This window comes from Girardinichthys multiradiatus, chromosome 21, assembly GCF_021462225.1.
Source record: "Girardinichthys multiradiatus isolate DD_20200921_A chromosome 21, DD_fGirMul_XY1, whole genome shotgun sequence".
NCBI classification, from domain to species: Eukaryota; Metazoa; Chordata; class Actinopteri; order Cyprinodontiformes; family Goodeidae; genus Girardinichthys; species Girardinichthys multiradiatus.
This window is the reverse complement of record NC_061813.1, coordinates 473,562-498,915: the sequence shown is the minus strand read 5'-3', so window position 1 is coordinate 498,915 and position 25,354 is coordinate 473,562. Positions and strand designations below refer to the sequence as shown.

The window sequence follows — 25,354 nt, the reverse complement described above, 5'->3', positions numbered from 1 at the left end:
GCTGCCACCACCATGTTTTAATGTGGGTATGGAGTTTTTATGGCCATCTTCAGTAGTCAGTGATGCTTTATCCTCTTTAATAGAGCTTTTGTCAGGACTAAATTGAAATACAATTGTTGTCATTGGGTATAAGGAACTGGTTAAAACTAGTATCTATTGTGACACTCTAAATCGTTAAATTTGCAAATTATGGGTAATTCTACCAGATCTAATTTGAAATTTCCTAACAAAAATCCTCCTTGATTGATCTGATCCTTGCCAACGTTGACAATAAATATACAGATTTTTTTGTATTTCTAAATGACATCTCTGACCACTGTTATTACATTGGATAAACATTCCTAAAATCAAGCCACGTATTATCATATTATCAAGTGGGACATGAAATACTTTATAGACTAAGGACTTTTTCAGTACTTGTTTCAGTTTGACTGGCAGTAATAAGATAATGATGTGATTACGATACATAAATAAGATGACTAAAATAACATTTAATGATTAGTTTGAGTCAGTCAGTCAGTCTATCATTTTTTACCACTTCTTCCATAGTGGTTCGGGGGGAGCTGGTGCCTATCTCCAGCAGTCTATGGGCGGGAGGCGGGGTTCACCCTGGACAGGTGGCCAGTCCAGTGCGGTTTGAGTCAATTCACACAAAAATGTTTCAGGCTTGAAAGCTGATTAGAGTGAGATATCTGATCTTCGTCATCTTGTAAGTGCATCACGTGAGCTAATGAGGGCTCTCACCACACAACTATCTTAGACGTATTTTTGGACAGAACACATCCAGGCGTGTCCTGTCCAGCAGAGTAGCGCTCAGAATTGTTGTCTGAGTACCAAGAAGAAGCCCAACAGATTTACTTTCACAAGTGGAGCATCATGGCTAACGTTTAATGTTCTGCTTGATATTTATATATAAAAAAAAAACTTTATTAGAAACTGTTTTGGGATTACTTCAAATGCAATGGACACGGAGACAGAAACAAAAGGGGGAAAAAAAGGAGGAAAGAGAGAGAGGAAGAGCAAAAAGTTAATAGGAGGAAAAGGAGAAAAGAACAGAGAAGAGAAAGAAGGATAAAGAGAATACAAGATAACGCCCTATAAGAAAACTTCTACCCCTGCAGAAACGCATATCTAACAACAGCATTGTTACCGAAAAGTGCCAGTGCTAATGAATGCAAGATGCATTAAGTGGTAACTGCAGCTCAGTATAGAACATTTGTTAACACCTGTATCTGTATTAGTCAAAGTTTAGTTTTCTTCTGTATATTTCAGTTATAAATTCATAAATAAATCAGTTAAAAGAAATAAAACAAGCCTTGTTTAAAGAACTTTTTGATTTTGTTTGCTGCCTGTCTAGCTTCACATAGTCACGTGTTGTGAGGACTGAGCAGGCTCAAACATACAGAACTACATTAAGCTACATGAGTCTTCGGTCTGGAAAAAAATCATTTAGAGACTACGCTGCTGAACAACTAGAAGAAGCAACTTGTGGTGAATGACAACTAGAGGTTGTCACTCAACCAACATCCCTTAGAATGGTTTAGGTAAAAGGCTGAACCAACTGTAATGTAGCAAGGGAAACAAACCTTGATTAGATCGGGTTCTTTTCAGAGGCCTGTATGATCTGTTCGCTCTTGGAATGTTAAAAGGAGACGCAACTTCTTTTCTCTGTCCAACCCTGAAAAACTTAATCAATATTAAATCCATAGCTAGAAAATAATGTTAGCTCAGAAATTCCCCCATATGTTATTAAGTGTTCAAACAAAATCACTGACAAAGCCAGAATTTTGGGTTGTTTGAGGAGCTTTCATTCCCTTTTGTTTCGTTTTCGATTCTTCTAACAAAGCCCATGAAAGTTCTCACAGTTTCTGTCCTGTTGGTACTGTATGTGGAATACAAAGTACACCTCACCATTTAGAAGGGCTACCTTGTAGCAGGTACCTTTAGCAGAAATTATCTACAATGTTAAAATTTGTATCACTTTGTGCTGGTATTTTGGCCCACTCCAGGGCATTTCCAGGGTATTAGGTCTTTGTGCTTATATATTTACGAACTGTGTTAATTGTTTCCAAATATAGTGTTGTGCATTATGTTCTGGACATCTCTCTGTCTTATCTGTCCAGATTGTTCCAGATGTTATGTGGTTCACGCAGAAACTACCTTATACTTGTTAACCCTTTAGAACAAGCCATTCTTGTTCAGTCTTTTTCTAATAGTTTCGTTCCTGAACTTTAACATTTAACAAGCTAACTGAGACGTGTAGACTGAGATGGAGCTCTCGTGTTTTTTAAAATAATTTATATGAGCATTGCACTGACCTTGGGTGGAATTTGCTGGGATGTCTACTCCTGAGATGCTATCTGAAATGTTTTCCACTGTTAAGTGAAATGTTCTCACTGTAGACTGTTCAAATGGTTTATTAGTAGCCTTATAACTCTTCCCAAATTGATGGGCAACATCAATTGTGTCTCTAAATTATTGTTGATTTTTTTATTCTTAACATTTTCTTTCTTAACATTGACAATGAAAGCTGCTAAAACTCCTGAATTCAGAGCAGGGTAAATAAATATTTGATGATTCCCCTTCTACAAGCAAAATTACACTCTAATTATATTGTACTCTCATTTTAATGGAGATATACGGATTATCAAAAACTTAATGATCCTGGAGCTCGTTCAGCTTCATGCAGATCTACTATATTCTGCCCTTGACAACTCTTTGGTCTTGGTTATGGTGGTGGAGAAGTGGTAGTGGAGGGGAAAATCTGTGGACTTTATACACAACAATAGTTGATAATGGAAGTATGTGTAATTGATTGGCTGACTGATGTAAGTATAGCACTGGGGTATGAGCTCTGGCTTGTTTGTTGAAGGATCAAATGCTTTTTTCACTCAATGACATGCAGATCAGTGTCTAACTTTTACATTTTCTGGATTTTGGTCTGATATTGCCTCTCAATATTTCAAAAAAAACCTCTATTTGTTTTTTAATTGAGCAAGCTTACAAAATCAGTATGGAGCCAGATACTTTTCCCCACTGTAAAAATGTGGTCACATTAATGATTCATTGATAAAGTGTATTTGATCAGCAGCGACTGCCTTGTAATTTAGTTTTAAACCTTATTGAAGATGTGAGGTTGAACCTAGTTTTTGGTGAGTAAATATGGAGCACTACTTTTCCAAAAACATACTGGATACACAGTACTTCTGAGCTGACATTTTCAACCAGACTTAAAGATTTAGAGAAAGGTTTCTGTGCAGTGTTTCAATAATATTGTGTGCTTTTCTGCAGCTGAATAGGAACCAGCCCGTTGCAGTCCACAACGTCCTGCAGATCCTGCGGCTTCACATCTCTGTGCCACAGTGCGATGTCTTTGGCTACCTGAGTATTGACAACAGACTGGTGGTCCTTGTTGCCCCGGTGGACATCCAGCCAACACCTCTACAGGTAACACACACATAAAGTTATGTTTTAAAATAAAAGCGGTGTTAAAAAAATAAATCTCATTTATTTCCCTACACGCACTACATAATGGCAACCTAGCACATTTTAATCTAGATCTAATTATAAAGCAAATATTATTTAATGAAGAAATGGAATGTTATCCTGTTTAAAACCTAGCAGTGAAAGCTATTTTCTTTACAAATGTCAGCATTTACTGTAGTCGTACTCGTACTCGTCGTCTTCCGCTTTATCCGGGACCGGGTCGCAGGGGCAGCAGACTCAGCAGAGACACCCAGACGTCCCTCTCTCCAGACACCTCCTCCAGCTCCTCCGGGGGGAGCCCAAGGCGTTCCCAGGCCAGCCGAGAGACATAATCCCTCCAGCGGGTCCTGGGCCGTCCCCTGGGCCTCCTCCTGGTGGGACGTGCCTGGAACATCTCCCGAGGAAGGCGTCCAGGAGGCATCCGGTATAGATGCCCGAGCCACCTCAACTGGCTCCTCTCGATATGGAGGAGCAGCGGCTCTACTCCGAGCCCCTCCCGGATGGCCGAGCTCCTCACCCTATCTCCAAGGGAGTGCCCGGCCACCCTACAGAGGAAGCTCATTTCAGCCGCTTGTATCCAGGATCTCGTTCTTTCGGTCATGACCCAAAGTTCATGGCCATAGGTGAGGGTAGGAACGTAGACCGACCGGTAAATTGAGAGCTTTGCTTTTCGGCTCAGCTCTCTCTTCACCACAATGGACCGGCACAGCGCCCCCATTACTGTGGCAGCTGCACCGATCCGTCTGTCGATCTCCCGCTCCATTCTTCCCTCACTCATGAACAAGACCCCGAGATACTTAAACTCCTCCACTTGAGGCAGGAACTCCCCTCCAACCTGAAGAGGACAAGCCACCCTTTTCCGGTCGAGTACCATGGCCTCGGACATGGAGGAGCTGATCCTCATCCCAGCCGCTTCACACTCGGCTGTGAACCGCCCCAGTGCATGCTGTAGGTCTTGGCTAGAGAGGGGCCAGCAGGACCACGTCATCTGCAAAAAAAAGAGACGAAATCCACTGGTCCCCAAACCAGAACCCCTCTGGCCCTTGGCTGCGTCTAAAAATCCTGTCCATAAAAGTTATGAACAGGACCGGTGACAAAGGGCAGTCCAACATGCACCGGAACAGGTCCGACTTAGTGCCGGCAATGCGGACCAAACTCCTGCTCCACTTGTACATGGACCGGATGGCCCCCAATAAAGGGACCCCGATTCCATACTCCTGGAGCACCCCCCACAGGGCATCACGAGGGACACAGTCGAATGCCTTCTCCAGGTCCACAAAACACATGTGGACCGGTTGGGCAAACTCCCATGAACCCTCGAGTACCCTGTAGAGGGTATAGAGCTGGTCCAGTGTTCCACGGCCGGGACGAAAACCACACTGCTCCTCCTGAAGCCGAGGTTTGACTATCGGTCGGACTCTCCTCTCCACTACCCTGGCGTAGGCCTTACCAGGGAGACTGAGGTGTGTGATCCCCCTGTAGTTGGAACACACCCTCCGGTCACCCTTCTTATGTAGGGGGACCACCACCCCAGTCTGCCAGTCCAGAGGCACTGTCCCCGACCGCCACGCAATGTTGAAGAGGCATGTCAACCATGACAGCTCTACAACATCCAGAGATTTGAGGTACTCAGGGCGGATCTCATCCACCCCCCGAAGCCTTGCCACCGCGGAGCTTTTTAACCACCTCGGTGACGTCAGCCTGGGTGATGAAAGAGTCCAACCCCGAGTCCCCAGCCTCTGTTTCCACCACGGAATGTGTGATGGCAGGATTGAGGAGATCCTCGAAGTACTCCTTCCACCGCCCGATAATGTCCTCAGTCGAGGTCAGCAGTCTCCCGCCCCCACTATAAACAGTGTTGGCGAAGCACTGCTTCCCCCTCCTGAGGCGCCGGACGGTTTGCCAGAATCGCTTCGTGGCCAACCGGTAGTCCTTCTCCATGGCCTCACCGAACTCCAGGCCCGAGTCTTTGCCTCAGCCACCGCCCGGGCCGTGGCACGCTTGGCCTCACGGTACCAGTCAGCCGCCTCAGGAGTCCCATAAGCCAACCACAGCCGATAGGACTCCTTCTTCAGCTTTACCATTTATATGATGGTTTTTAGTTTTCTTCCACATCTGTCTGGTTTTGGTTTCAATTTTACTGTATTAGACATCAGCATCCCTGTGTGTGTGTGTGTGTGTGTGTGTGTGTGTGTGTGTGTGTGTGTGTGTGTGTGTGTGTGTGTGTGTGTGTGTTCTGTTTATGTCTATCCTGTGATTTGCTTAAACGAACAGACCCTCTGCCGACATCTAAAGCTGTTTTTAACTTGTACCTTTAAGGTTATGTTGAAAACATGAAGGATAAACTTTGACACAGTGCCTCGGTGCTTGTCAATGTATGACACTGTTTATTTAAAGAGGAACCCGGAAAAAATGCCTTTTATTGAATCACTTCCCTGTAAAGTAAGACTGTGTTTGAGTGTGGAGTTGTGAGGAGTATGCAGCATAATGACATGCTAAAGAAAAACACAGTCCTGTTGCAGCTCTAGCTGTATGTTGAGTTTTTGTCCTACCAGAAGGTGAAGCCCTGCCACACTCCCAAGTCTTTCATTCAGGATTCTTCTGTATTTAGGTCCATTCATCTTCCCATCATACCATCATATGGAATTTTTTTTTCTCAATTGTTTTTCACTTTTATTTTTTCAAATTCCATGTTTTACATATGTACGCTTGAAATTTATTTCTGAAAGACAGAGCGAGTCACATCAAATTAGACAACAAGGAGCAGCAGAGGCCAGGGTCTAATTTTCACTGTGAATGTTTGTTTCTGCTTGATTTTAGGGGGGAAAGCACTGTTGCTAGATGAAATTCACAACATTCTGCATTATACAGTGGTTCCTCTTTATCTACTGATGGATTCTACCTTCTGGCTGAAGCACGTTACGTCCTACTTTGCCACCATAGGGACATTCTTTATCCTCAAAGTGCCACTATCTGTCCTCTGAAGTCTATCTAATGCGTCAAATCAGCATGGATTCATCAGAGGTTTGACTAACATGGACAGGAGGGGAGAAAAACTTGGTGGAAGAAGGAGACATGTTAATAATGTTTCTTAACATTCATTAAGAGACGGCTGGTTCCATCCTGAGGATGCCGCTAGAATATGCAAGTCCATGGGTAATTCTGCAGCAGACTTATTTCCCGTTTTAATGTTCCACAAATTTGACTTTAGCTTCAGCCCATCTTAAAGCGTTTCCCCTCAGTAGTCCCGTGATATATGTAATCTTAGAGTTGTCATCTACTAACAACTGGTGGAGCATCATAAAACCAACAAGCACTGCAAGAGAAAACCACCACACTTTCCGATCTCACAGGAGCCCATCTTAGGAGGGGGTGAGGTGGGATTCAGAAACGTGGAATTTCAGGAGGAGTCTGGTTAGCTGCACTGGTTGTACTGGCTTTAGGAAGAGGGTGGAGCTGCAAAAATATTCAACAATAATTGGTTCTGATACAGAGTTTCTGAGTGATTTTGTTAGGTCAGACGGGCCTGGTGATTCTTCAAAAAATGAATCAGCTGCAGCACAACCAAATGATGCTGCCTAACCAACACCAGGAACCTGGATTACATCCCACCAGTTCTTAATATACTGCAGTGTTTACCTGTTTGTCAAAGAACAGGTTTTAAAAGTCTGCAGTTAGTTTATGAAGCACTAAATGTTCTTCAACATGAAGATCCCCCAGGTCTTCACAGACCTGCTTGATCAGGACCAGAACTAAACAAGGCGAGGCAACATTTAGTCTCTATGTTAATAATATCTGTATTTTAAGATATGTTTCTTTTACATTATGCTTTATTTTCTTTTTGTATTTTCTTGTATGTCTTGTAAAGCACTTTGGCGTTTATATGAGCGATGCTGTATAAATAATCTAGCCTTGCTTTGTCTTACCATGTAGGCTTTCCCAAATTGTTTAAAAGCATGCTCACCTTATTGTCTGTAAACTCCTGAGAAAAGGAATTGCATTTTTATGCACTGCATGTAAATATCTGACACATGTGAATTATTTTATGCAGACGTTAACATGTGCAAAGTAATAACTATGGGAAGAATAGTTCAAAATCAGCTATTGCAACCAGTGTATCAGCAAGATTTGTGTAGGTGGGACTGTCATGTATGTGTTTATGTGTTTGCGCTGGTGTGTGGATACATTAAGCAGTTCCTCCTTTTTATCATAACCAGACTGGACGGGAAACTGTGTGCAAGTATGGGATAGTGAAGAAGTGATGCACTAATTTGGTTGCTTTCCACAGACATCCACACAGGACCAACCTAGTTCTGAAAGGGGGTTTTATGAAGAGGCCTCTTGGATACTGGTGCATGTTCCCTAGCTGGTCCAAAACATTGTAACTGTCTTTGATGCAGTTTTGGACAGACAACACCTTGCTGCCTTTCTCTTTCCAAACAAATAGATCTTGTGGAAGCAGCGTTTACCTAGCAACTTGTGATTTATATTTTTAAGGCTCATTTGTTTCTTCACAATGACTCCAACTTCAGGAGCACAAACACCTTACCAACACAACTCTGTTTAGCAGCATAAATATTCATGATCACTATGATTGCTGCTGAGACTGAGGACTGAGGGGCGGAGGACACGTCTTCTTTGTCTTTTCACAGTTTTTCCTTTTCACAACCATTTTGTGCTCGTCACGACTGAGGATTGCTTGCGTGACTGTTAAAGTCGAGGTTAAAGATTTTCAAACCACAGCTCATTTTCATGATATCACAAAAATACCTGTGACCCTGTGTTGAAGTTTTATTCATAATTAATCACAAAACGTTTGCTTCCTTTGTGTTGGAGTAAAATTCTTTCCAGAAGACATTTTCTTGTGTTCTCAGACAGATACTACTCCTGCGTTTCTCCTAGGAACAAAGGTGGAATTGCTCTGTACAATGCTTTTGAACACTAAGGGAGAGAAAAAAATTCTGTTTTCTCACTACAATAATAATTTCACATTTAGTGGCATTTGCTGACAACCAATAATGGCATACTGCTGTTTTCAGCTTTAGGGAGACTGCAATTTTCTATTTTCATTCAAATATTTGGTCGTTTGCTCCGTAAATGTGTGCTCTGCAGTTATTAAAAAGCCTGTGACTGCAGCACTACCCACATTTAAATTCTACAAAATCTACTTTGCATAACACTGTGGAAAACTAGCAGGCCTCTCTGGATGTGTTAGATTCCAAGTGAAAAGGCCTCTTAGGACTAATTTAGAAATCATTTATAAGCTCAGAATGTTGTTCATTTAAATTTGTGAATCCAGTTGTTTCAGTGTTAAAATGGCAAATTTAAAAAAAATGTGCTGTCACTATAGAAAACTACAGGGGTTGGACAATGAAGCTGAAACACCTGGTTTTAGACCATAATAATTTATTAGTATGGTGTAGGGCCTCCTTTTGCAGCCAATACAGCGTCAATTCATCTTGGGAATGACATATACAAGTCCTGCACAGTGGTCAGAGGGATTTTAAGCCATTCTTCTTGCAGGATAGTGACCAGGTCACTACATGATACTGGTGGAGGAAAACGTTTCCTGACTCGCTCCTCCAAAACACCCCAAAGTGGCTCAATAATATTTAGATCTGGTGACTGTGCAGGCCATGGGAGATGTTCAACTTCACTTTCATGTTCATCAAACCAATCTTTCACCAGTCTTGCTGTGTGTATTGGTGCATTGTCATCCTGATACACGGCACCGCCTTCAGGATACAATGTTTGAACCATTGGATGCACATGGTCCTCAAGAATGGTTCGGTAGTCCTTGGCAGTGACGCGCCCATCTAGCACAAGTATTGGGCCAAGGGAATGCCATGATATGGTAGCCCAAACCATCACTGATCCACCCCCATGCTTCACTCTGGGCATGCAATAGTCTGGGTGGTACGCTTCTTTGGGGCTTCTCCACACCGTAACTCTCCCGGATGTGGGAAAAACAGTAAAGGTGGACTCATCAGAGAACAATACATGTTTCACATTGTCCACAGCCCAAGATTTGCTCTCCTTGCACCATTGAAACCGACGTTTGGCATTGGCATGAGTGACCAATGGTTTGGCTATAGCAGCCCGGCCGTGTATATTGACCCTGTGGAGCTCCTGACGGACAGTTCTGGTGGAAACAGGAGAGTTGAGGTGCACATTTAATTCTGCCGTGATTTGGGCAGCTGTGGTTTTATGTTTTTTGGATACAATCTGGGTTAGCACCTGAACATCCCTTTCAGACAGCTTCCTCTTGCATCCACAGTTAATTCTGTTGGATGTGGTTCGTCCTTCTTGGTGGTATGCTGACATTACCCTGGATACCGTGGCTCTTGATACATCACAAAGACTTGCTGTCTTGGTCACAGATGCGCCAGCAAGACGTGCACCAACAATTTGTCCTCTTTTGAACTCTGGTATGTCACCCATAATGTTGTGTGCATTTCAATATTTTGAGCAAAACTGTGCTCTTACCCTGCTAATTGAACCTTCACACTCTGCTCTTACTGGTGCAATGTGGAATCAATGAAGACTGGCTACCAGGCTGGTCCAATTTAGCCATGAAACCTCCCACACTAAAATGACAGGTGTTTCAGTTTCATTGTCCAACCCGTCTATTATCATTTGTAAAGCATCCCATAAAGGTCTCTTTACACAGAAAAACCCTACAGGGTTAGTTCAGATTTTTTGAAGTAAAGTTATCAGGAATAGTTCTCTTCACTGTAGAAAGATGTCATATGGAGGTATTTTGTCCAGCTGAGAAACATTCATGTTTCTACAGGGAGTTGTGTTGTTTGTGTCTGATGGCTGTAGGTCAACTGGGGGCTTGTAACTCCATTTTAGCTCTCTTAAAAATGGAGTCAACATTTCCATTTTGTGTCAGATTGTCAGTAGTTGTGCAGCAGCATTGAAGATGCTATGTTTCTTGCACTTTCCAGGAATCTTAGTTGTTTGACAACAAAAACAACAACTTGGTGCTAAAGTTTTAGTTTGTTGTGGATTTTCTTTAATTTAAAACCGGTAAAAATTGTATACATTGAGTTAAGCTCAGAATTATTAATACCCATGGCAGATGAAAAAGGGTCTGGCAACTCTTCAAAGGTCATCAAATAATATACAAAGATGATATATAAAAAAAGATCTATCTTTTTTTAATTGACATTTTAATTAAAAAAAATGTTGAAAGTAATCCATTTTCTATAGTCAATGAAAACAAATGTTATAACTTGTACATGCACACAATTTTTTGATGTAATAATATTTGAACCTGCAGTTGTTTAAAACAGACATTCCTAACCTGTGTGTACATCTGCTATTCTCCTTCGGTCTTCACTAAGCTCTTTGGGCTTTTTCATTGTTCCTGGTATAGATCAATGCAGTGAATCCTGCCAAAGAGTCCTGCTGTGCTCAGTCATGATTATAATGTCATAGACCTTGGCTTTACTAAGTTACAAGACATTCTAGAACCTTCAGCATCACTTATTAAGGGAATCAGATATATGCACACACACATTGTTTTGCTAAAGGTATTGGGTCACACCACCAACTCAATAAATTCCAGTGTTTTAAACACTTCCATGGCTGCAGGTGTATGACATTTGGTGTGGAGAAACTTGAGTGGCCTACAAAGAGTCCTGCCCTCAACCTTCTTGAACACTTTTGGAATGAATTAGAGTGGAGGCTGCAGTTCTGGTTTTCTCATCTAACTATGAACTATGAAGTTGTTACTGCTGGCAACAGTGGGTCCATTAACAAATTGGACCTTTTTACATTAAAGCTGCAGTAAGTTTTTTTGTATATATATATTTTTTACATATTTGTTAAAACTCGCTCTATGTCCAGACATACATAATCTGTGCAAAAAATCATGCACCTCTGGCTCATCTAAGTGGTTCTACTGCTATTTGCTGAAATGCACTGGTTCTGGTTAGAAACAACCAATGAGAGTCAGGAGGAATGTCTTGACACTCATGAGCAGTGTATTTCTGCAAATGGCATTAGAACCACTTGGAAGAACCAGAGGAGCGTGATTTTTTTTTTACACAGATTATCTGTCTCAAATTTTACTGTCTGAACACAGTCAGTTTAAAAAAATAGGTAAAAAAACAAATGCATGTAAAAGTAGACAGCCAAATACATTTGGCAATGTAGCGTACATTTGATCCTGTTGGGATGCACCCAATGGTTCTTTTTTTATGACTGAAGATAATATGCATTGTAACCATTCCACCATTGAAGAAGAATAGTTCAAATAAATCATTAAAAGCCCCACCTGAGATTCTTGCATACATCTACCTTATACGATGAGACAATACACACGACTGGGTTGACAAGAATGACACAAGACATTAACACTTTTTACAAATTTCAAACTGTTATAGGAAACATTTCAGAACATTCAGACCATGTTTGTCTATGCTTGTTGTCCTAATGCCTAATTTTCTGTTGTCACTCACAGGAAAAACGGTTTAATCTATCTCTAAGTTCATTTTACAAGTGCTCTGCTCACTGTAGAATTATCAAGTTCAAATTTAATTACTACAAGTTTTGTAGGTTTTAAATGAGAGAAGATCACATGCAGTGTGGACTCTTAAACTGTGGAATAGGGTTTTGGTGTTGTTTGGAGGTTGCAAAGTGAAGACTAACTTTAATATCTTTACATAAAGGTAAAGTAGGAAAATGATCTGGGGCCTCATGAACGAAGAGTGTGGACGCACAAAAACCTTGCGGCGCAATGTTTCACGCACAGCTCGGCATGTACAAAAATTTAAGTTCGGTGAAAGTGTGTGGCAATCCATGCAAACTTTTTCAATCGATAACAACAAACTACAGAGAACTAAAACTCACCTAAATACACAGATTTCAGAATGTAATCAGTGCTGTGACTGCACTCATACTCATAAGGGCACCAGCTGTAAATGAATATACCTTTGTGAATAGAGATCATTTTCATTGCAACCTATTTGTGATGCGCAAAATTATCTCTCTGATGCAATGGCTTATTGGCCTCCTCAGCTCATGATTACTGTATGCTATAATAATTCTAATCGTGCTGGGAACAAACCTTCATGGCGGCTTCAAGGTCATTTATTATTTTTTATGTGACACCCTGAATGGTTGTAAAGGTTTAAAGTGCTTCACATAGTGTGTGTGGTGGCAGTCCTTCTAATCAAAATATACAAAGCATATTTATGTCATTACAATGATCCGCATTGAGTTATGATCGGGCTCAATTCGGCAGCAAGACAGCGCTGTTTGGATTTGATGCAGACATTGTAGATCTAAACAGGTACGAGCCAACAAACTTTCAAACATCACTTCCACTGTTTAAGATCCTATCGATTGCATTGGCATTCTCAACAAAAGAATGTTTTCCTTTCAATCAGGGCAGTCTAACCTGAAATACCTTTCTTGACAACATAGAATGTGGGCAACAGCTTTAAAAGCTAAAAAATGGAGATCTTCATCTAAAAACTAATTTCTTTGGTTGTGTTTAAGCAGGGAAAAAAAAAAATTTCCACTGGAGGTTGTGATATATTTATGGAAATGCAGTACAATAACACAGATGTTGCTGTTTTCATCTTTTTTTTTGTCCTTTCTTGGTCCCAGCTCTTTTTGTCCGCATGAACATATTGACAAACACAGTGACCACATAGCAGCAGTATTTCTGAAGGAGGTGTAATAAATGTATAAACAGAGCGTTTCACTTGCTAACATTAGTGACTGGCAGTGTGGTTCTTCCTGCCCAGTGTAGAAGAGTCCACATCTTCTTATTGAAACCCAAATATAGCATATCATACACATAGCTCTAGGTACTACAAGGAAATCAGAGATAACTCTTCTAATCGGCATCTCTTACAGGCTAACAGCACCAGACTCCATTTAGATTTCAATGTGAGTCGCAAATTGAAACATTTCTAATGGTTCTGACCAAGGAACTAGAGGGCTGATAGGACCCGAACCAGCCTGTTTTTGAGCATTTTCTATAATATAAAAAGGAAAAACAAGAGAGAGAACAACATGCTGACACTGAATGCATCAGTGCCTCTAAAAGGTCCTTTAAAATCTACAAATCAGGTGGTCAGGAAATGTAAAAATGGCTGACAGTTTTGCATGAGTCAAGGTTCACATCAATCAATGTGCGAACCACCGGTTTAAAATTCGGCATGCTAATTATCTTTAACTGATAAGTGAAACAAAAAAATATCTTCTTATTTTCAGTGAAAAATGTACTGCTGATCCTCCAGCCTGCTATGAAATCTCAGTGGCTTCGTAAATACAGTGTTTCACATCTCCTGCACCTTTTTGCTTAAAACTACTGATCTGCTTCTGATGAGGAATTCTGTAATTGGTGCCTCTGGTTCAGCTAACAAGGTCCTCTCTACAGACAGTACCATGTATAATGTTACTATTACTGCTGTGTTTTTGTCTGCACTTTCTGCAAAAAAATTCTATTTAACAGTCATGACTTTTTATCTGTCATATGCAGCTCAGACCTTCATGATTCCAGTATTATTTGCAGCTTAAGCAAAAGATCAGTTAGAAAAGAACAGTTTGATGTGCTGAGTCACACATGATCACACACGCAAAGAACGTCTTTACAGTCCTGCACAATATATCAGTGTTTTTTGAAATGAGTTTCATGAATAGTTGTTGTAGATGGAGATGGGCAGGAGGGATCTCATGTAGCATTCAATAGTACAGCAGATCTGAAGAAGCCTCTGACTGAAGACACTGTTGTTGCATGACAATTTCTGCTCAGAGTTCTCCATAATGTTCTTTATTTCACAAAGAATCCTTCTTTGTACAATGACCTCCAGAGGTTCCAGAGGAGTACCCAAAACAGAGCCAGCCTTCTTTCTCTGCTTGTTGATCTTTTTTAAGTCCCTGGCTTTGATGCTGATACCCCAGCAGATGATGGAGAAGAGATCACACTCTCCACAACATGGGTTCACCACTAGCCGCTCAAAGGATTTCATGACCACAGACGTCAGGGCCACAGGGCTGTAGTCATTTAATCCTAGGATGGAGGGTTTCTTGGGAACCGGAATGATGGTGGACCGTTTGAGGCAGGAGGGGACCTCACACGTCTCCAGTGACTTGTTGAAGATCCGGGTGAAGATCGGGGCAAGTTGATTTGCACAGGCTTTCAGGCATGATGGGGAGACTTTATCAGGTCCTCCAGCTTTCTTTGTTTTCATGCGCTGAAAGAGCCTGTTTACATCTTCCTCGGAGATCTTTAGTGCAGGTAGAGGATCTGAAGGTAGGGGGTTGGTAGCTTTGTGGGAAGAACTTGTTCCTGAATGGGATGTGGAGGAGATGGTTTGAGGTGTGAACAGCTTCTTGTCATGTCTGCAGTAGAAGCCATTCAGACGGTTGGCCAGGAGACGACTCTGTTCAGGATGGGTGGAGGGGCTCTTGTAGGCAGTCAGGTTTCTCAGACCAGTCCATACAGCTGAAGTCTCACCAGTAGAAAGGCTGTTTTTAAGCTTCTCACTGTAGCTTCTCTTGGCTGCTTTGATCTCCTTTGTTAGTTTGTTCCTGGCCTGCCTGTACCGCGCCCAATCTCCACTGCTGATTCTTCCTTGTCCTCGCGCAGATTCCTGAGGTGTGGAGTAAACCATGGCTTGTTGTTCCCAAAGGCACAGAAGGTCTTGGTCTGCACACACATGTCCTCACAGAAACTGATGTATGATGTCACCACATCAGTTAGTTGGTTTAAGTCAGTGGCTGAAGTTTCAAAAACAGTCCAGTCTGTGCATTCAAAGCAGGCCTGTAGCATCTGCTTTGATTCCTCAGTCCACTTCTTAACAGTGTGAACCTTGGGTTTGGAAGCTCTTAGTCTCTGTCTGTAGGTTGGGATGAGGTGGATTAGATAATGATCCGAAAAACCCAGAGCAGCCCTGGTAACAGCATGATATGAGTCCTTTAAAGCTGTGTAACAATGGTCCACTGTGTTTTTGTCTCTGGTGGGACACTTAATATGCTGTCTGTATTTGGGGAGTTCATTGGAGAGGTTTGCTCTGTTAAAATCTCCCAGTATTATGATGAAAGAGTCCATGTATTTTTTCTCCAGGTCTGTAATCAGCTCAGCAAGATGTTTTTCAGCAGCAGAAGTGCAGCCATGCGGTGGAAAATATGAGCCAATTATTATAAAAGAGGAAAACTCCTCGCCGCTGAATGAGACCACATAATTGTGGCCCAAGACCACAGTACTGTGGCTTGAAAAACATAAAAACACACAAAATACGCTCCATGCACATTTCATGTGACATGCCTTTGTGTACCCATAGTTGTGCACGTGTAACTAAAGTTGGACAGCGCATGTCACTATAGAAACAGATAGACCAAGTGAAATCATAGTCAGTGCTTGGGGTTGCCTGATGTAAAGTCCAGAAGCAAAGATATAGCAGAGAAAAAGACAGAAAATTAAGAAGGTGCTGGGGTGGGAGGGGGTGAGAGTTATATGGTTATGTTAAGAAATATTTGTGTGTGTGTTTGTGGATGTGTGCGAGTGCGCATGTTTATGTGTGACAGAAAGAAACAAGAGTGACAGAGAGGTGTGGTAACAGACAGAATGAGAGGAGAAAAAAGGAAATGGATACCCAAAAAACCCAGCCTTGGCCCTGCCCACATCTAACAATGTAAACATTATGCTGAGCTGTGCTTTACGTTAGATTATAACTGCCCATTATCTAACCTCTTATCTAACCAGTGTTACATGTTTTAGGCTAACTTGCTGTTGCCCTAATAAAGCCACGGAGTGATATCCTGGTCCCTGAACAACTGACCATTGACATAAAGTTTATCTACAGCCACAGTAGCTCTGTTGCCTTCAGTGATATATTTCTTCCTGATTGGGAATAAAACTCGCCTCCGATCGGGGATCTCCTTTGGAAACTGGTCATTAAGGCTGAAATTCGTTCCCTGGAGCTCTCTGCCCCAACTTCTGACCTGCTCTCTTTGCTTGTAGTGCTCGAATTTGGCTACAATTGGCAGAGGTCAGTTGTGATCTGGCTTCTTACCTCTGAGCCGGTGAACACGATGTGAGGTTTTTTACCTTGTCACTTAGGAGTTTCAGCTGATGTTGAAGAAATTCACGGACCATGGATTCAGCGTCTTCCTCTGTCCATTCTGGGATGCCTGAGAAAACAAGGTTGTCCCGCATGCTCTGAACCTGTATATCTAGGATGTTCTCCTTCATTTTTTTATTTTCTCCAGACAGCTGCGTCATATCATCGGTAAGTGTTTTCACGCTATCCCTCAGCGTTTGGTTCTCAGCTGTGAGCGAGCTAGTTTTTCCTAGCTGAACCCTGAAGACTCCCTCAGAACTTGGAATTCCTTGAATATCCACCAGTGCCAGACAAGCATCCAGTCTGGTTAGCTTCTTGTCGATAGAGTCCAGGACATCAGCGTAGCTTTTCTCTGGAGATATACAGGTCCTTCTCAAAATATTAGCATATTGTGATAAAGTTAATTATTTTCCATAATGTCATGATGAAAATTTAACATTCATATATTTTAGATTCATTGCACACTAACTGAAATATTTCAGGTCTTTTATTGTCTTAATACGGATGATTTTGGCATACAGCTCATGAAAACCCAAAATTCCTATCTCACAAAATTAGCATATCATTAAAAGGGTCTCTAAACGAGCTATGAACCTAATCATCTGAATCAACGAGTTAACTCTAAACACCTGCAAAAGATTCCTGAGGCCTTTAAAACTCCCAGCCTGGTTCATCACTCAAAACCCCAATCATGGGTAAGACTGCCGACCTGACTGCTGTCCAGAAGGCCACTATTGACACCCTCAAGCAAGAGGGTAAGACACAGAAAGAAATTTCTGAACGAATAGGCTGTTCCCAGAGTGCTGTATCAAGGCACCTCAGTGGGAAGTCTGTGGGAAGGAAAAAGTGTGGCAGAAAACGCTGCACAACGAGAAGAGGTGACCGGACCTTGAGGAAGATTGTGGAGAAGGGCCGATTCCAGACCTTGGGGGACCTGCGGAAGCAGTGGACTGAGTCTGGAGTAGAAACATCCAGAGCCACCGTGCACAGGCGTGTGCAGGAAATGGGCTACAGGTGCCGCATTCCCCAGGTCAAGCCACTTTTGAACCAGAAACAGCGGCAGAAGCGCCTGACCTGGGCTACAGAGAAGCAGCACTGGACTGTTGCTCAGTGGTCCAAAGTACTTTTTTTTGGATGAAAGCAAATTCTGCATGTCATTCGGAAATCAAGGTGCCAGAGTCTGGAGGAAGACTGGGGAGAAGGAAATGCCAAAATGCCAGAAGTCCAGTGTCAAGTACCCACAGTCAGTGATGGTCTGGGGTGCCGTGTCAGCTGCTGGTGTTGGTCCACTGTGTTTTATCAAGGGCAGGGTCAATGCAGCTATCTATCAGGAGATTTTGGAGCACTTCATGCTTCCATCTGCTGAAAAGCTTTATGGAGATGAAGATTTCATTTTTCAGCACGACCTGGCACCTGCTCACAGTGCCAAAACCACTGGTAAATGGTTTACTGACCATGGTATCACTGTGCTCAATTGGCCTGCCAACTCTCCTGTTGGGACCACACAGCCATGGGTGTTCCACACTAAAACTCCGGTACATACTTTCCTGGAACCTTTCAAAATAAAGTGCATTAACCTTCTTCCAGCACAGCCAGGAAATGGGGTAACTGCGGACTTCCTGTGGCGCCAATACCCAAATAAAAGCCCCACTTTTCCACAAGTCTCCCTCTTCCACACCGATGACCATCGGGTCAGGAGGGAACACAGCGCGCTGAATGTCTTTTGCTGGCAAAAGGACATAAATTCAACTGGATCCAAGGACCGATCATTTGCAAAAGTTAAGTAGAATGAAATACTGTCTGTGTATCCGGTATTTTCATTCATGAACGGAGAAATTAAGGTGTAAGAGTTGCTTACATTTTCTCTTCGAGGCCCCACAGAAGCAAACGGTGTTCCGAGAGAAGCTGTTTCGACAAGCCGAGTCTGGAGGAAAGACGACGGCCGCAACCGTGTTTACGGTAACGAACAGCTGGTCACCTTCTGATCGGGAGAAACTGAGGAAGTTAGCGGGAAGCTAACTCTTTGTTCACGACGGATATCTTCTTCAAACTTCGCCTTGGGATGACATTCCCTCAACAGCTTCAGAGGTTGGGGTTTGGGCAGATTAACAGATTGGTTTAGGATGAAATGATCTAAACGTTTTCATGTTATGAAGTTTGTTTTGTGGAACTCGGCTATCTTGGTGCTAGCATGCTACCTGTAGCACCGAGGCCGGTTCGGGTTCTTTGTATGTTTTAAAGCTAAGATAAACTTTATTTAAAGGGTGGTTTTAACCAGAACATTGCTCATAACGCGCCGTCAGCGCTTATGCATTTTAACCCTGGTATTTTAAAGGTATGTGTTGATTCTGGCGCTAAGCTATCTCTAGCTTAGCACTTTAGCTAGCTTCTTTGTTAGCCCAACGGCCAGCCGGTAAATACACGTGTGCTAGCATTAAGGCTAGTCAACAGAAAGGTTGTTAGTTTTCAAGCTAGTGAATAATCGTCCCCGAACATCATTTACTAAAGTTGATAACTAAGTAAACACCATTAAACCCCATTTCTCCAGAAAGATTTGGCTCTTTTCCAAAATACTCAATAATATTTCTTCAAATATTGTTTTAATAAATGAAGGCAGCTAATTAGACACCGTTGAGAATTAGTCATCCAGGAGGTGGGCTTTATTCAGCAGATCATTATTTAAAACATTATTTTATTAAAATAATATTTAATCTGATCTTGCATTGTGAAGGGTTGTCTAAAGGTTGCTGATTATTTTCTAAGTTAGTTCCAAAACTAACTTAACTTCACTTCCAGATTCTTCAAGATAATCCGTGGTTCTCAAACATAAGCATTGCATGGTAATGTTGCATCACTCTTTTTGGGTCATGATTTCTAATCATCTTTAATCAACTTGTTTATATTGTACATAGTCCATTAGTTGTCATCATTCTTTAATTCTGCTTGGTAGTTTAGTTGGATTGTTTTAGCAAAGTAAAGAGTTTGTTGATTGAAATATGTTGGACTTTGAGTTGACTTATTTTTGTTAATAAATTCTTGTATTTTAAGAAATTGTGTGAATTCATTCCATATGTGTGCAGAGTTTATGCTGTTCAACAATGCCTGAGCTCGTCTCACACCTTTCTATTCTGTCCTAATACCATCGCCTTAATGGGGCTGGTATTCACAGGACAATCCTTAACAGACCGGAATATTATTTGGTAAAATATTAATATTAAATAATATTCTCAGATTCATATTTACAACACTCCTGACCTGAACCCCATAGAGAATCTGTGGGATATTGTGAAGAGAACGTTGAGAGACTCAAGACCCAACACTCTGGATGAGCTAAAGGCCGCTATCGAAGCATCCTGGGCCTCCATAAGACCTCAGCAGTGCCACAGGCTGATTGCCTCCATGCCACGCCGCATTGAAGCAGTCATTTCTGCAAAAGGATTCCCGACCAAGTATTGACTGCATAACTGTACATGATTATTTGAAGGTTGACGTTTTTTTGTATTAAAAACACTTTTCTTTTATTGGTCGGATGAAATATGCTAATTTTGTGAGATAGGAATTTTGGGTTTTCATGAGCTGCATGCCAAAATCATCCGTATTAAGACAATAAAAGACCTGAAATATTTCAGTTAGTGTGCAATGAATCTAAAATATATGAATGTTAAATTTTCATCATGACATTATGGAAAATAATGAACTTTATCACAATATGCTAATATTTTGAGAAGGACCTGTAGTGGAGCTGCTGGCCGAGCACTCTGAATGGGTGCGTTTTGATGTTGGTGACCATGGGTGGAAATTTTGGAGATTTTGGTGGCTTGCCCATTGCAGTTCGTCCACATAGCTCTCCAGGCTGTCCAAGGTTTCCCCGTCCAGTTTGTTTATTGAGCTGCTCAGAGCCTTAGAGCAAGCTCTAAGTTTCCCGAGAGCCCCAGATTCCTGTTCTTCTCTGCATTTCTTAGCTCAGCCATCTCTAGCACCTCCTGCTGTCTATTCATCATGACCCAGCAGTCAACAACAGGCAGTAGCCTCTACATTCTAGTATCATCCCCATCATCGCCATCTACTCTCCTGGCTCCGCCATCATCTGTATTTCTGGCTTTGTCATCTTCATCATCACCATTTCTGGTCCCTTCTTCTTCACCGCCATCTGTACCTCTTGTTCAACCTTCCTCAGCTCCATTCCAGCCTCACTTTGCTGGTTCCGAGTTCTCTGAGGGGTCCGAGGATGAACTTCCTTGAGGATGAACTCCCTCTGTTCCAGAGTTCTTTGACGAGGGTGTCCAGGTGGAACCGCCTCATGTTCCTGTTCCCATGTGCCTGACATGGGGTTTTCCAGGTGGGCTCCTCTGTCTCCTGATCCTGAGCTGTCCACCGAGGGGGTCCAGGTGGGCTTGCCTGGCTTCTCATTGGCTTCTAAATTCAGTGGTCCATTCTGAGCTCTATTCTGGGTTCCACTTCCCGAGGTTCACCCTGGGGTATCCAGTTCCGGTAGACCAGTCTGTTGAGTTCCAGTCTTCTGAGCTCCTCCTTGGGTTCCCCCAGTCTCTGGGTCAAGGGTTCTCAAGTTCTCTGGTCGACCTCCAAACAAGGTCCTCCGTGGGTTTCACCAGTTCCCTGGTCAAGCTCCAGACTTCTGCGACTGCCGACCACCAAGGCTTTGTATGCACCACTGCCAGCTTCCAGGGCATCGTCGCCGTCACTGCCTAAGCTAGGTGACATGCAGACACTGCTGCATGTAACAGGGGTAGCATAGCAATGTATGCTGTTAATCTCTACTCTTTTAGTCTACTGGTACAGGCGGTCAAATCCTTGCTGATCATGTTCGAATTTCAGGTTGGCCTTTTCAACCTACTAAGGGTGCACATCCTTCTTTAGAAGCGTTACATATGTTCATAGAAGTCATTTGGATACCTCATATGAGATGTGAATAAACTATGAGAGAGTCCTTAAAATTCTGTTGGACTGTAGGTGCCTAAATTTATTCTGCAGGGTTTTAGCTGGATAGGTATGCTCACCTAAACCAAGTCTTGGTTGACAGCACATGATGTGGCTTCCTCATGCTTTCTATTCCTTTTCTCAGATTTAGCTGAAACCTTCTCAAAGATTCCATGTTGAGTGTAAAGATGTCTGTTATTACAAGTCTTATAGGGCATCTTCAGATCACATTCAGCTTATGTGTAAGCTCTACCAAAGCGTCAACATCTGTTGATACTCTGAATCCATGGGCATTTCTGGGTGGCATTTGGAAGCTTGAAGTTTGCACAGTTATCCCAGAATGGGGAAAACCTATTTGAATAATGACCAGTTGCTGAATTTCTCATTATCTCCAACGTGGACTTGGTTTCTGCACCAAGTTGAAGAAATTAGGCCTTTGTAGCTGACTTGGTTCCCTTTTAAAATCTCGACTTATGGAATTAGGTCTTCCTGTACCTGGAGCTCATATTCAAACCAGTCTTCAAAATCCATAAGTGTGGGAATAGATGTCCTCAGGGGAAAGATGAAGTGTCTAAAACTTCACCTAAGATCACGTGGTAGCTTCCTCAGCAAAAGAGACACATGTGAGTCCGTCCAATTCCACTCTTCCATTACACCACGGCTGCACCAACATGCTGACTAGAGATCTGACATGCAGGGTAAACATTCTGAGTGATTTAATTTCACCACTAGTGATATTAGGGCCATCCATAAGCCTAGCAATTGGAATTGCTATATGAATCACGGATTAGAAGAGCCACTTCTAGTTGTGATCAACCAGTATCTCAAACATCTTGTAGGAATATACTCTCCAGAGCAATATTGAGTCTACCTTACTATCTCGGGTTTGGATGGATAAAGTCTGGAATGTCAAGAGTAGGCCACAATATTTTTGTTCCTGACCTCCAGGAGGACCTCTTTTGTCATGTGTTGGGATAACACTCAGGGGGATTAAATTTATAAGGAATTCTGCCACTCTGGTGAGTAAACACGATCCATATATAACCATGCTGAATAGTATACTGTTTGTCAACTGTATATGACATGGACACAATCCAGGACAACAAGGATAATTTTTGTAGCTTATATGTTTCTCTGGGAAATAATCAAATGTAGCTTGCAAGCAATATTGGGCTGCATAGCTACTATAGTCACATTTTGCCTTTGGAGCTGGATGTTGTGAAGGGTTTATCTGCCTTACTGGCCCAGGAAATTGAACATCATGAGAATATCTGATTGAAAAACTAACATGAAGATTAAACTAGTAGTGCTATAAACTTCCCCATGTTAAGACCAATCCTGGTCATGCTCTGATTGTGTGGCAAAGTGTTCATCTTCATAAAGCTGTGTGTCTGATTAAACTGACCTCTGATGCTAATGATGCTGACGCATAAGGTCAGTGTTCCAACAACAAGCCTTGAGCTTAGAATTTTGTAACCTGAGTTGTGTCTAACGTCTGGCTTCCCCTGAATCCCATTTATCAATCATTGCCCAGGGTGGGGGGGTGGTGTACTGTTGACTTACTGGGCATGCAAAGCATAAGCCATTTGTGCTTTATACATTTCCTTCTGTGACATGAGATGAGACTTGAGTTGTAATCAGTTATTGTGCTGCTCTTGCTGACCATTCTGACAGTACATGATTCTTGAGATACACGGGTAGAGAAGTCTGCCTCATGACACATGTACTTGAAACCTTTTCTGTTAGGTCAGACATCTTTTTCTGCCCTAGTCTTCTCAGATCTGAATAAAAACTATAGTTTACGTTTCATAGTAACTTTCTAAGTCTGATGTAGAATTTCTACAGCTCTCCAAGAAACTTTGCTAGACATGCATTTCACTTTGACTAACTAAAGGTCTGTTAGCTGCTGTGTTTAACTGTAAGCACTATTTTCGCTTCTTTGTGACTGTTTCCTTAATACAAACATCCACAGAAATTGTATCAGTTTGTGAAGATTTATTCAAATTTCCGGGGTTGAAAGTAGCACCCAAACACTCCAGCTGATGCCAAACACAACAATCCCTCCTGTAAATCAAATAATACAGGATCAGTGATTGTAACCAGGAAAAATGCTGAGCAGTCCCTCACAATGCCAATAACCTCTTTTCATTAAAAAGCAAGGGGCTCATACTCAACACATGGGAGCGCCAACTACTATTGACTACACATACATCAAAGCAATAAGAAACCCTATTCTATAAGTCACAGACTTTTGTCCCAACTGGAGTTTTTGCTGTTTTTTGTCTGTTTTCATATGACTCTAATTCGGTTTGTACTATATGTCAACGAGGTTCCTATTAATGATGTTCAGACAAAACTCAAAGAGAAAATAGTTTTCCTGCTTTATAAACTTTGTCTGTTGCTTTGAAAAACCTTAATGTTTACTGTTTTATCTTCTGTCTGTGCATTATAGATAGATCTAAGTGTATTAATTTGGGTTATGTTTATTAACCTGTGTCTTATTTAGAGGAATTGTCTTGTATTCGGAATATAAAAAAACCTACAACAAGGTACTAAACACAATTTGGAGTATTTATTTATGTAATTAGCTAAATAATTCACAAAAAATCTCAATTCCACCTTCAGTACAATCCCTGCCATGTTTCTTTTTTGTAAAGCAAGCAGTTAAACAGATTTTTCTTTTCTGTGGCATGAACAGTATGCAGACGCTAATTAAATCCTACAAGCATTCAAAGAGGTTCAGATCAGGACTGAATGCAGGTTATTCCATCCATAAACTCCCAAATTCTGTCAGTAGCCTTTGAATAAACCCTGCTTTGACATCTTGGATGATGAAATTCAGTCAACACCAGCTAATCAGCACCAGATACCTACCTTCACCACAGAGGACTTCGACAAACTTTTACAGAAATTGGCTGTTTTGAACATGAAAATCAATCGACTAGCAGTGAATGTTGAGGTTAATATGGGGTACAACGATAATTCAACTTTGCCTGTTATCCCAAACAGTGGCGGCCAACTCAACAATTCAGCCAGCAAACAGAACGGCGAGAATAATCCCACGAGCACCCACCCGGCATGTTTTAGTTGCAAGGCCTAAAAATTGAGGAGGATGACCCACTGAAAGATCTCTGCAATTAAATAAATCAGAATGGCCAGAATTACAGAGAAATGCCCCCATTTCCTCTGGAAAAAGGAGTGAGACAGCTGGAAATAATGGAGTTCCCCTCCAAAACAGATTTGCTCCACTACAGAATGAAAACCACGAAAATTATCCATCTTCTGAGAACAATAAAAGGTATGAGAACAATCTTCATTCTAAACAGTCTTCTCCTAAGCTGCCACAGAAAGAGCGCCCCCCCGGGCAATGAACCCTAATAGTGGGCAACACAGCTGTGAATGAGATTAAAAACTTCTGCAACAAGAAAAACACAGAAGTTATAATTTGTACCAGTAATGTGGTGTCTGACATCTCTGAGAATATTCTGGCAATCACAGAAGAGCACCTGACTCTAGAAAACCTTATCATAGACTTTGGAGCCATGGATGACGTGGCTAAGAAAAAATCAGAAAGACTGAAGGAGGATTTCACTCATCTGCTGAATATTGTTGGAGGTCTCAATATCAAGGTGTTTCTCAGCGGACCCTTTGCACCAATTTTCTGTGGAGATGAGGTTTTTTCCAGACTTCTGATGATTAATAAATGGTTGAAAAAAACATGTGCTACTACATCTGTGAACTTCATCGACAACTTTAATATTTTTTGGGAAAAAAGACAACTCTTCAAGCAAGATGGTTTCTGTTTGAACAAGCCAGGAGTCAGATGTCTCACATCTAATCTCTTC

At 41.8% G+C, this 25,354-nt stretch overlaps 1 protein-coding gene across 1 annotated transcript in view; it reads left to right on the top strand.

The window, feature by feature from the left end:
* The window catches only part of reck (reversion-inducing-cysteine-rich protein with kazal motifs), a 166,699-nt gene that overhangs the window by 135,077 nt on the left and 6,268 nt on the right, over positions 1 to 25,354 (top strand). The window contains exon 20 of the mRNA XM_047349654.1: positions 3,292 to 3,447. Within this exon, the coding sequence (XP_047205610.1) occupies positions 3,292 to 3,447 (156 nt within the window). The remainder of the gene's footprint in view (positions 1 to 3,291; positions 3,448 to 25,354) is intronic.